This window comes from Aegilops tauschii, chromosome 3 (assembly GCF_002575655.3).
Source record: "Aegilops tauschii subsp. strangulata cultivar AL8/78 chromosome 3, Aet v6.0, whole genome shotgun sequence".
In the NCBI taxonomy this organism is placed as follows: domain Eukaryota; kingdom Viridiplantae; phylum Streptophyta; class Magnoliopsida; order Poales; family Poaceae; genus Aegilops; species Aegilops tauschii.
In genome coordinates this window covers 1414776-1427360 of record NC_053037.3, presented here as the reverse complement: position 1 = coordinate 1427360, position 12585 = coordinate 1414776, and the positions used below count along the sequence as shown (strand labels likewise).

At 46.7% G+C, this 12585-nt stretch overlaps 3 protein-coding genes across 3 annotated transcripts; all 3 read left to right on the top strand.

The window, feature by feature from the left end:
- Positions 1–4311: 4311 nt before the first annotated feature.
- LOC109772723 (uncharacterized) lies at positions 4312–4752 on the top strand. Its single transcript, XM_020331425.2, has one exon. It carries the CDS (start codon positions 4312–4314, stop codon positions 4750–4752), a length of 441 nt encoding a protein of 146 aa, XP_020187014.1.
- A 3629-nt stretch (positions 4753–8381) lies between these two features.
- Positions 8382–8738, top strand: LOC109772753 (uncharacterized). Its single transcript, XM_020331456.4, has one exon. The coding sequence runs from the start codon at positions 8382–8384 to the stop codon at positions 8736–8738; it is 357 nt and encodes a 118-aa protein (XP_020187045.1).
- Positions 8739–11884: 3146 nt separating this feature from the next.
- On the top strand, positions 11885–12585 carry LOC109772764 (zinc finger protein 2-like). The gene has a single exon (XM_020331464.2). It carries the CDS (start codon positions 11972–11974, stop codon positions 12458–12460), a length of 489 nt encoding a protein of 162 aa, XP_020187053.1. The 5' UTR covers positions 11885–11971; the 3' UTR covers positions 12461–12585.

The following is a 12585-nucleotide window of genomic DNA, read 5'->3' as shown; positions in this document are numbered from 1 at the left end:
CCTTCCAGCAAGCCTCCTGCACCTTGGCAAAGTGGGACTTCTTGCCTCCTGGCACATCGTTTGAGATAGTCTTCACAAATGTAGACCATCTCGGATAGATGCCATCAGCTAGGTAGTACCCCTTGTTGTAGTGCCGCCCATTGACCTCGAAGTTCACCGGAGGAGAATGACCTTCAACAAGCTTGGCAAAGACAGGGGAGCACTGCAGCACGTTGATGTCATTGTGAGTTCCTAGCATACCAAAGAAGGAGTGCCAAATCCAGAGGTCCTGTGTGGCCACTGCCTCAAGTACCACACTGCAACCGCCTTTGGCGCCTTTGTACATCCCCTGCCAAGGAAATGGGCAGTTCTTCCATTTCCAATGCATGCAGTCGATGCTTCCAAGCATCCCAGGAAATCCTCTTGCTGCATTCTGTGCTAGGATCCGAGCAGTGTCTTCCCATTGGGTGTTCTCAAGTATTGCGGTCCAAAAACTGCCACCACTGCCCGACAGAACTTGTAGAAACACTCTATGCTGGTGGACTCGGCCATGCGCCCATAGTCGTCGAGTGAATCACCGGGAGCTCCGTATGCAAGCATCCTCATCGCTGTCGTGCACTTCTGGATCAAGGTGAATCCAAGTTTGCCGGTGCAATCCATCTTGCACTTGAAGTAGCTGTCGAACTCCCGGATGGAATTCACAATCCTGAGGAAGAGCTTTCGGCTCATCCAATAATGGCGCCAAACATTTTGGCGCCGTGAAGTGGAGCATCGGCGAAGTAGTCGGAGTAGAGCATGCAGTAGCCTTCGAGACGATGCCGGTTCTTTGCTTTCACCCGCCCCGGCGCCGAGCCACCTCACCGCGGCTTTTCAGAGCTTGCCAGCAGCTGGGCGAGGGCGGCGAGCACCATGAGATGCTCTTCTTCCTGGACGTCGGCCTCGGCTTCCTCCTCCAGCAGCGCGGCGAGCGCTTCCTCGTCATCCGAGTCCATCGCCGAGGGCAGGCAAATCGCCAAACACATTGCGCCCGGTGGGCGTGTACCCGCCGCTAAACTGCCCCTCCGCAGCCGGAAACGGCGGCCGAAAACGCCCAGCTGCTGGTGAAGGGGCTGCCTCGGCGAACCTCTGCTATTTTTTTGGCGGGGATTGGCTATCTAGCGGTGAAGGGCGGCGGGCAGCCCGGGATACAGCTAGTGGCAGCCGAGGGGCGCGGGGGGTGGGAGGCGAGTCGGGGAAGAAAAACTTGACTTTTCACCTGACGGTGTGGGCCAGCCGCGCTTTCCCTTGCGCCGGAGCCCCCGATCGCCCCCAGTGCGCCTGGTTCGGCCTGCGACCGCTGGGGCCAAAAACGGGCCGAACCGGCGCTTTTCGGCGTCCTAGGGGCGCGGCTGGAGATGCTCTAAGTATCATGATTTTACTTCAAATTTCAGCTAAAACCACGACGCTTATTTCGGTACGGACAGAGTAAGAACCTATGTAGAAGTGAAGTGTGTCATGTGGATTCTTAGACAGGCACACGACTGACTGGTCTGCGGAAGGAAACAAGGTAGGGGTAGCGTCATGGACGCACTCATCAAAACCCTTATCGTCGACACTCATCACTAGGCTCCGAACTGTTAAAGATCTCCATATCATTTTCTCTTTAGGCGGCAATGATCTGCAGATCTGTAGCCACGATTGATTGATCGATGTAGCTATCTTTTGAGGTTCCTCTAACACATGTTCGGCTGAGAGCCACTAGCAATAATCCAAACCACCCGGATTTAGCAAGTGGTAGCATTCCTTTCATGCCCATGGCATCGTCACGCACTCAGGTCTTGGCTTTGGTGCTAGCTACGCTTCCTTCTTGAGTCACACAAAACGAGTACAAACGTGTGCACGCAGCTGAATTAATCAGCAAAAGTGTAATTAACTCAATTATTAAACTTGTACGAAACCTAGATTACGGCCGGATTGGATATGGACGTATCTGTCCACCTCCCGCTAAACTCCCCCGTTGATTTTCACGGTGGGCCCTCTCGTGATGTTAACCGTATGTCTCCACCTTTACGTTTCCTCGGTAAGAAAAAAACATGGTGTGACATTACTTCATGTGCTAACCTTTTGTTGAATTACTAAAATAATAATTCATATAGGGTGTAGATACACCCAGGAACCAAACGACGGCGTCCACCTACATCACCCTATTATACTTCATGTGCTAACCTTTTGCGTGCTCAAATGAACTGTCGAATGAGCACTACTGTCTTCCAAGAGGCCAAGAGCACTGCACGGCCGATGTATACTATTGAAATGAGTGGAAAAGTGAACTGTTTGTCCTGCATGGCCAGACAAGTGAACTGTTTGGAGCTTCATCGATATGTGGAGGCATCTACTTTTGGTCATGTTTAGATTTTCTTATTATGTGCCGACATGCATGTATGGCTGTTGCACTCGCACGTACTAGTACCACTACTAGCATATTCTGCCCTAAATATCCCTCATTACCAATTAATTACTCAGGTGGCTGCTCAAATTTAACAATTGAACTGTTTTGAACTAGTAGGTGATGGAGACCGCTAAATACATGCCTTTTCTTTTGAACTTGTAGGTGATGAAGACAGGACACACACAGAGACACACCTCTAAGCCAAAAAACAATGACCGGTCTGAGGACGTGACAGCATCGTACATGTCTGCATGAGCCATGGCCTTTCTCCCACAGGAAAAGAAAATGCATGCTTTTTTCTTTTCTTTTTTCACGGAGCTTGTACGTCAAGCAAGTCCACCTCCCGCTAAACTCCCCCGTTGATTTTCACAGTGGGCCCTCTCATGATGTTAACCGTATGTCTCCACCTTTACGTTTCCTCGGTGAGAAAAAAACATGGTGTGACATTACTTGTAACTGACAGGAGCATAAGATGGGTGCACCTCTCTGAATTGCAGAAAGCCACCACATTGGCAACTAGGTCATATCATTGCAGCACGGGAGCGTTTATTTCTTTTTCTGAATGTAGCTCCTAATTGTTTCTGGCTCACCCGTCATATTTTGACATCATCGTAAAAAAGAGAAAGGTTTTCCAGTAGCCACGCCTTCAGAAAAAAAAAAGATACTCAAGCGATGTGGTATGCACACCCTAGCCCAATAAACACCTCCAGAGAATGAGGCGGCAAGTATTTATACTAAAAAATGTCATCACAAGTGTCTCGTGGTTGACAAAAATAGCGGTGGTCCTCCAAATCAGCTATAGCAGAACAATAGTGATGCTATAGTTGGCTATTTCAGAAGACAATGGTACATGAATCCTCATCAACCATTTAGTGGTCGCATATTTATAACTTTGTCCCCCACTAAATGAAGACTTATGTGGTATCTCAGTCTTGAAATAAACCTAAAGAGTGTGTGCACACTCGAACTAGTTCTAGGACAAGACCCCCGGTGTCGGTTGCTCATCATATTATGCACACGAACAACATCCAAGTAAGGTAAGCTCGTTCACGATGTGGCATCCCAAGGTTATACTCCCTCCGTTCCCTAATATAAGACCTTTTAGCTATTTTAAAATATCGACTACATACATACTACTAAAATGAGTGAACATGCACATATACTAAATGTGTCTGTATACATCAGAATCAAGGAAAAAGTTAAGAGGTCTTATATTAGGGAACGGAGGGAGTACGGTATATATTTTTCCTTGCCTAAACAACTTTGGCGAGATCTGCGCCCACTAGATTGGCAAATTTGACAAATTTAACCTATAGACGAAATCAAATCACAGAATGAACTATTCGTGAAACTATTTCACGCGGCTGACCTTTTTGTGTGACGCCCGACACGAAGGCGCCACACTACACTGTGCAACGCCTCACAGATAGGCGCTACACGGCCAGCGTCGCACCCGTATGATCAGAAAATTACTAAGTCAGTGTGCAGCGCCTGAGAGCTAGGCGCCACACTATACAGTGTAGCGCCTAGCTCCTAGGCGTTGCACTAGTGCAGCGCCTGAGAGCTAGGCGCCACGGGTCAGCCGCGTGAAATAGTTTCACGGACAGTTCATTCTGTGATTTGATTTTGTCTATAGGTCAAATTTGTCAAATTTGCCCACTAGATTTGTTTGCAGGTCCACCCCTGTGAATAAGGCATGATGAGAAGTGATGGTCGACAGGGATCACTAGTACCAAAACCGCTTTACTGCTGTAGGCATGCTGGACCTCCAAGCCCTTTTGTCCGCATTTAGGAAGTGCTAGGCTTCCTTTCATGGCCGCTAACCAACCTCGCCACTCTAAACCCACGCACTTGTACGTACTAGGGAAGGAGGAGGGAGTAGCTTCCCGCCTTGTTCTTGTCCGATGGAAGCAGCTCCTCCTCCAGCGGCAACGGCAGCGGCAGCTTCTCGAGACCTGTCTCTAGCACTGTCACACTCACACATGCCACCATCTTCCTCTTATTGGGCTGCAGCAGGAGATGCTCTTCTTTCTTCTAGGGGTGCCGGCCATGGTGGTGGGGCGAGGCTCTTCTCGTGCCTCTTCTGCGACAAGACCTTCCTCAAGTCGCAGGCGCTGGGGGGCCACCAGAACACGCACAAGAAGGAGAGGGCCGCCGGCAGATGGCACGCCCACCTCTACCTCCCTGCGGTGGCGGGAGCAGCCACCCACGACAACCAGCCGGCCACCGTGACGTCCATGCCACCGGTGACCCCGCCGCCCACGAGCACGCCCACTAGCTGGCTTGACGACGACCACGAGCAGCAGCAGCTTGATTTTAGGCTCAGGCTCTACCTAGCAAGCTAGCATTCTCTAGTGTCAAACTATCGATGCACGCCCATGCATTTTTCTTCTCCTTCTTTTGATCATTGTTTATTTACGTGCTAGAGCGTAAGTGTGTGCGTTCAAGTATCTGAGTGGAGGCAACTTCTTTTGATCATTGTTAATTTACATGCACTACTCGCATGTTTTCTGTTTCACTTTGCTGAATTTTGCTCCGAGTAGCTTTGCAAAAAGGAGTAGCTCAATAACGCATGGTGATCGACATGGATATATCACTACCAAACTGTTACTACCTCTGTAGCCATGATAGATCTGCCTCCATGTCCTGCGTGGTTAGCACGCACCCCGCAAAAAGCACAAGTTAGTTTAGTTGAGAGCACGGGTTACGAAGGTTTGGAATCATGAGTTACGACAAGTTGGATGCACATATTTATCCGAAACATTAATCTGCCGAAACCTATGAACGTGAGATCTAGTTTTGAAGTACACACGAATGAAACACAATGGTGAAAACGATTTGTGATTTGGACACATATAGTTCAAGAGATAAAACATTTTGACAAAAAACGAATCTAAGAAAGAAAAAAAATTTGCTACGTAGTACGTACAACATGTCCTCTAGGAGCACAGTGGAAACATATAAGTGAGCCAAATTAATAAACGGCACATACAGGGTCCTGATTTGATCAGAACGAAGTTGACGATCGACCTGGGCCTCTTCACGTCCATGTTACGAGACATGCATGGCTGATGGTTGTGTGCTCTCAGTCAGTCTTCAGTCTAGGGGAAACATGGTTCATATATTCCCTGAAAAGAATATATGCATATGCAGGTCAATAACGCATGATGATCGACAAGGATGTACTGTATCACCAAAGAGTACTCATCACTGCACTGTGACTGCCATGATCTACCTAGTCGTCCTTTTGGCTGGCTCATACGTACGTGCGTGTTCCTTGGTAGTTGGACCTAAGCTAGCTGGTGCCGCTCGCAATGATGTGCGCGGCTGCCACATATAGCCACCGGTGACTGGCATATCTACGGTCAAGCACTAAATCTTACTGGATCCCAAACACTTTTTTCAAGACATAAAATAATGCGTATAGTATTATAGTAGGTCCATAACGTACTTAGCACATGATTTTTTTTTTTTTGAATTGAGGGGCATGCCCCCGATTTCATTTCATTGCATGAAAGGAAACCAATAAAACAGATCAAGTATTCTTCAGATCCCATCCAGCCCCCAGATGTCCTACCATGACATCCAAGCATCAGCAACTAGACAACCAAGAGAATAAAGCTTGCAACTAAAAAAAACTCCACACTTATAAGAAATGCACACCCAGGTGAGAGGTAACCACACATGGCTCCTCTTCCCCACCCATCGCCACATACTCTCCAGGGAGGACAGAAGTTCAGCTAACAGTACAGACATAATCACTTTCCGATATCAAGACGTTTCACCATGGGCGCCCATCCTCTGCTCTTGAAGAAACCGTTCGCAACATCAACCAGCAGTGTTGCGACGGCCCGCAACATCTGTTGCCCTTCTTTTCTCTGTAGACCAGCCCAGTAAGACATCCAATAAGATATTTGAAAGAACAACACACTAGGGTCATGAGGGTAAACATGATGAAATGTAGCAGCATTTCTGGCTTTCCACAAAGTCCAAAACACCGCAGAAACACCCACTGCTATTGTTTGCCTAATATTCTTAGGAATTTTTTCTACCCAGGCAGTAAACTCTTTTATCTTGCATGGAATGTCAAGAATTCCAGTTACATTCCTAACCACACCCCACACAAACTTAGCCACCACAATGTACACAAAAGGTGATCAACCGTTTCTGGGTAATCACAGAAACTACAGTTTTTATCCTTTCCTTTCCAGTTTCTTTTCGCCAAATTGTCTCTAGTTAGGACACTATTCTTAAACATCAACCACAGGAAAACTTTAACTTTCAGCGGTACCCTCGCCTGCCACAGTTTCCTATGAGGCCAGACAACCTGATCTGTTTTTAAAGCAAGATACAAAGATCTAACCGTGAATCTACCAGATTTAGTTAGCAACCAGCTACATCTATCCTCTTGATCGTTTAAAACTACTTTACTGCATAGATTTTTGAGCTCATACCACATATCAGCCGTGTCTCCCCATAAAACTCTTCTAAATCTAATCAAACTCATATTATCAGATAGAGCTTTGGCGACAGTGAAATCTGAACTAAAGGTTAGCAGATAAAGTCTAGGGAACTGCACGCTAAGAGGTTTGTCTCCTAGCCATACATCACTCCAAAACATAGTCCTCTCCCCATTACCCACCATCTTCCTACAATATTGCAGGAAAATTGGTTTAACCTTCATTAGACCCTGCCAGAAATGAGAATGACCAGGTTTTTTCTTGCTATCTCTAAGGGTACATCTACTTAAATATTTCTTTCTCACTAGATCTTGCCACACACCACTGCCATTTTCAAGTTTCCAGATCCATTTGCACAGTAAGCAGATGTTCATAATGTCAAGATCTAAGACGCCTAAACCCCCCATCTCTTTAGGTCTACAAACATCTTCCCATTTCACTAGATGGTACTTTTTAGCTCCCTCCTCCTCTTGCCATAATATTATTTTCATAAAAAAGTTCATCTTCTTACTAGGACCTTTGGGTAGCTCAAACAGAGAAATCATATACAAAGGAATATCTGCTTACTGTGCAAATGGATCTGCTTACATGGATCACTCTCTACCAAACTCATGCAGCATCACTTCACTTCTTTAGCCATGATCGATCGATCGATGCCCTCTAACCCTGAGCTCACCCTGCCATTGTCGTTCCAACCTACGTGTTCCTCCGTGGCTGGCCATGGCTCATGGGGAGCAGGGCGCCGTGTTGAACGTTCGCCGTTAGTGCCACTAACAATAACTAATGTGGATGGCTCCCAGATTTAGCAAGTGGCATATTTCCTTTCCTGCCTCGCTCCTCCATATAAACCTCCATCATCAGAGCTGAGACTGAAATCCATATGTAGGACAAGCCAAGTTGGTAGTAAAGATACCCACTCGAACGGACTCGGTGCGGACGAGCCCATGACGCGCCACCTATATGGGTGTCTAAAAAGTATCTGAACACACTGAGCGCTTGCGAGATGAGGACCAATCACTACCGAATCAATGGATCATGTCGCGTTGCATGCTGAAGCAAGAGCTTTCAGCAAGAGCGGGCACGTTCGCTCTTTATAATTTCCGTTTTTTGTCTCCATAGATACTTAACCATGCCATGCCCCGTTAGTGTGGGCATTAGACGCCCGGAGTAGTAACCTTCGATCCAGCCTTAATATCTGGTCTAGTGGGAATATAGTTCAGGTGGCTCCCCCCGGTTGGCTTTTCCAAGAAAAGAATACCCAATGAACCTTATGGCGTGTAAATTACATCTTGTAGCCATGATATAGCCATGATGGATTGTCCTTGTGGATACATGTTCCTTAGTAGCTGCCCGTAGACAGGATGGGGCACCCGCTGCCAATTATTATTGGGCTCCCAGATTTAGCATGTGGTTTGCTTCCTTTCATGGCCACCAGCTCCCTATAAAACTCCGTCGCCACCGGTCGCCGCGCGAAGCTCACACCTCCCCGCCTCACCATCTTTTCTGATAAAACCATGGATGCTCACGCTCCCCTTGCAGCTCCATCTGCACCTCTAGACCTGTCTCTCATGCTGGCCCCCATGTCTCCTAAGGCTGTTCTTCCTTCTGGCCGCTGGCGCCGCCGCGGTGGTGGGAGTGGGAGATCAAGACTCTTTTCTTGCCTCTTCTGCGAGAGGAAATTCCTCAAGTCGCAGGCGCTAGGGGGCCACCAGAACGCGCACCGTAAGGAGTGGGTCGTCGGCACCTGGAACGCCCACCTCTATCTCCCTGACCACCCTCGTGCTCCGGCGCCGGCCACCGCAACGGCATACCTTGATGATGACGACAACGACGGAAAGCACCAAAAGCTTGATCTTAGCCTCAAGCTTTAATTAGCTCTAGCACATGTGTATGCCATACAGCACGTAGGGGGCTAGCTAGCTCCATTGGCAATTGCTATACGGTTTGTACGCTGCTAGTTTCCTGCAATGAGTTAATTTGCTCTATATACTTTAGTATGAGCATGATGACTTGTCCCCCATGTATATCTCAAGGGTTTCTCACTCTTGGTTTCGAAAAGCAATGACTTTCATCGTCTTTCTGCTGCATGGTGCCATGCCAAAGATCGATAAGGATGAGAAATACGGTTTCTTTCCGATACGGAACATATCCAATGTCATGCTTGTATATTATTTTTCAATTTCATGAAATACAACTAGTTATACATGCATATTAATTTTGAGCATGTAAAGATCTTCCTCTGAATTGTTATATTCCAATGACCTCTTGTGGGAAAAACATTGCTCGTCTCTACGCCTTCTCGTTCTGACCCCTTTATGTGCCACACTGACATGAAGATGTTTAGCTATTTGAGCTCTCTATGTTACTCTGTATATTGATGATATGCTAACAAACGAAGCTTTCACCTGATGGCATGTTGCATATGTCTCCGGCCATTCGAACATGTCAGAAATGAGCATGTGTTTGTTTCTGTAACTTATGAAAACTTATAACTATATTTTTGCTAATTTTATTTAGGAAGTGAATTCCCGTGTACTGAGATTCCCTAAATCTGTTCTGTCATTTAGGTGCAGTACCTCTCCGAGCAACTTCATTCATGTCTGGTAGCAAACACATCCATGTGGTCCTTGTTTTCGGATCAACAATAGAGCAACAACGAGTGGAATATATTGTGACTGGAGTTAAACTAACTAGAAATAAGATGAAGCTAACACCAAACCAAATCCCATCATGTGCTAATAAATTAGCACTGTCTTGCAAGAGGCCAAGAGCACTGCACAGTCGAATGTACTGTTGAACTGGGTGGAAACTTGAAGTGTGTCAGGCCAGGGCATGGTCTTTAGGGCTCCCTCGGAAGGAATTGACTGGCATATAGGAGTGTGGAGGCATATAGGAGTAGTACCAGGACTACTCTTTTGTGTGTGAGACGCATCAACTTTAGGTCATGTTTAGGTTTTCTTATTATGTGCCGACATGCATATGCGGTTCTCTGCAATCGGACGTAGCACTACTAGTATTATTATATTTCGTCCGACTAGCCTTCATTAAAACTTAATTACTTTGTTGGTCCCTTGAAAAGCTGATTTGCATCTCTGAGAAGGCGTGGCCCCTATTTATATTGGCGCTTTATGCCACATCATTCTTGATTAGTTTTGCTAATAATTCGGACAAACTATTTGATCGCACAACATGCTACCTCCGTCCTGATTTATTAGCCCTTCTCGTATTTAGGGTCATATTTTGACCACGATGTTATCTAATAAAATATAAGTTATACATAGAAAAAGTAATATAATTAGAAACTATGTTCAAATACGAACCCAACGATATAATTTTTGGTGAGATGCATTAATATTTTCATAGTTAAATCTATCAAAATTTAGCAGAAAATACAGAGGAGACCAATAAATCAGGACAGAGATAGTACGTGGTACATGTCCTCTTGGGGCATAGTGGATGAACTATCGGACAGTCTTGGACCCGTGATGGAGACCTGACAGGCACCTAGGCCAAAAAAAGCTTGCAGATACTGTGCCTGAAGTGAGGTGTGTCTTGGCGACGCCTAGACGAGGTAGCAGCTGATTTACGTGAAACCATACGTGCACGCATGCTTGCAGCAGCAGGCGTCGCACATACTGCACAAGAGTTTGGCTGTTTGCTCACATTGTTTGTACTGAATGACCCTTTCAAAAACTTAAATTTATTAACGAATCGGGCCTTGATATATATGCCAAACCGTTTGGCTACACTCATATAGGTAATGTAACCAAATAGCCGAATCATTTGACTACAATAAGTGTGTGAGTCACTCCAGATGGTTTGATTACACTCACAGACTCAGATGATAAGTCTTCTTATAGCTGCACCAAACCGTTTGACTACACATACACTTGATGTAGCCAAACATTTTGGACACATTGCGTGTATGGGTGTAGTCAAACGATTTGGCATAATTAGGGGGGGGGGGGGGGGGGGGGGGGGCAGATTCACAACTAAGCAATTAAAGTGGTTAGTGAATGGATTAAGCTTTTGAAAGGATCATCTAGTACAAAATAATACTATTTGCTCCTCACATGATGCAACTGCAAGTCTTTCTCCTACTTAAAGAATACGTAAGTTAAGTTAACAAAATGGTACTTTCTCTGACCGACTCACAATTAGTACAGCTTTAATATGGGATTGAAGGGAGTAGTTTTTTCTTTTCATCAAAACGTAACACAACAATAGTCACTAGGACAGTTACATGATGATGCATGGTCGTCGACGTGAAGCACTATTGCTCTACTAGCCAGCGAACTGTTAAAGATCTCCAGATCTTTTTCCCTTTGACAGCAATGATCCGCACATCCGCATGCATGTAGTAGCCACGATCGAGGTAGCTCCCGAGGTTCCTCTGATATATGTACGGCTAGCCGGCGGCACATCAAAATAATGCCAACCTCCCTAATTTAGCAAGTGGTAGCCTGCCTTCCACACTCCGTGCTTGGTTTGATGCTATGGTTCGTTCTTCAGTCTACACTACAAGTACAAGCTAATACAAATGTGTGCATGGAGTCGAACTAATCAGCAAAGAGTTTTGTTTTGGTGAAAAAATGGACAGATGCCATATGTTAAGTAATACGAGCCCTTAAAAATGCCCTTTTAAAAACTAAAAAATCACATCAAATAAAATGTGAAATTGAACATCGTCTTTCGAAATAAATCCACGTAAATCTAAGACTTCAACTCCAATGGACCAAGGAATTTAACCTTGCTTGCTACACCCAATCCACGATAGTTGTTTTTTTGCTTGCCTTGATATATTTTGGCGAGATCTACCCCCACTAGATTTTGTTTGTGGGTCCACACCCCTATGAATAACCCATGATGAGAACTGATGGTCGACAAGGATCACTACTACCAAAACTACTTTAACCGCTGTGGGCATGCTGGACCTCAAAAGTCCAAGGTCCTTTGTCATTAGCGCGCTACAGAAGGTGGGGCCAGCCGTGCTGCTTGCAATAATGCGACTCCCACATTTAGGAAGTTGTAGGCTTCCTTTCATGGCAGCTAACAAACTTCGCCACTCAAAACCCACTCCAGAGCTTAGATCCACACCACTTTCATGGAGGAAGGTGGAGGTATGGTCCGGCCGGACGGCCATTCTTCTCCGATGGAAGCAGCTTCCCATGCAGTGGCAGCAGCCGCTGCTTCTCTGGACCTGTCTCTAACACTGCCCCCCGTGCGACCACCACCACCACCTTCCTCCCCTTCTTGGGCTGCAGCACATGTTGTTCTTCCTTCTTCTACAGGCGCTGGGGGCGACGACCATGGCCATGGTCGTGGGAGGCTCTTCTCGTGCCTCTTCTGCGAGAAGACCTTCCTCAAGTCCCAGGCGCTGGGCGGCCACCAGAATGCGCACAAGAAGGAGAGGGCCGCCGGCAGCTGGAACGCCCACCTCTACCTTCCCGCTGCGGGGGCAGCCACCCACCACAACCAGCCGGCCGCCGCGACGCCCATCCTGCCGGCGACCTGGCCGCCCGCGCGTACGCCTACTAGTACGCTTGACGACCACCACCACCAGCAGCAGCTTGATCTTAGCCTCAAGCTCTAGCTAGCTAGCGTTCTCTAGTGTCAACGCACATATACGTGCGTTTTGCTTCTCCTCATAACAACTACCTAGTGCGTGCGTGTGTGCACTCAAGTATCTGTGGAAGCAACATCTGTTGATCATTGTTA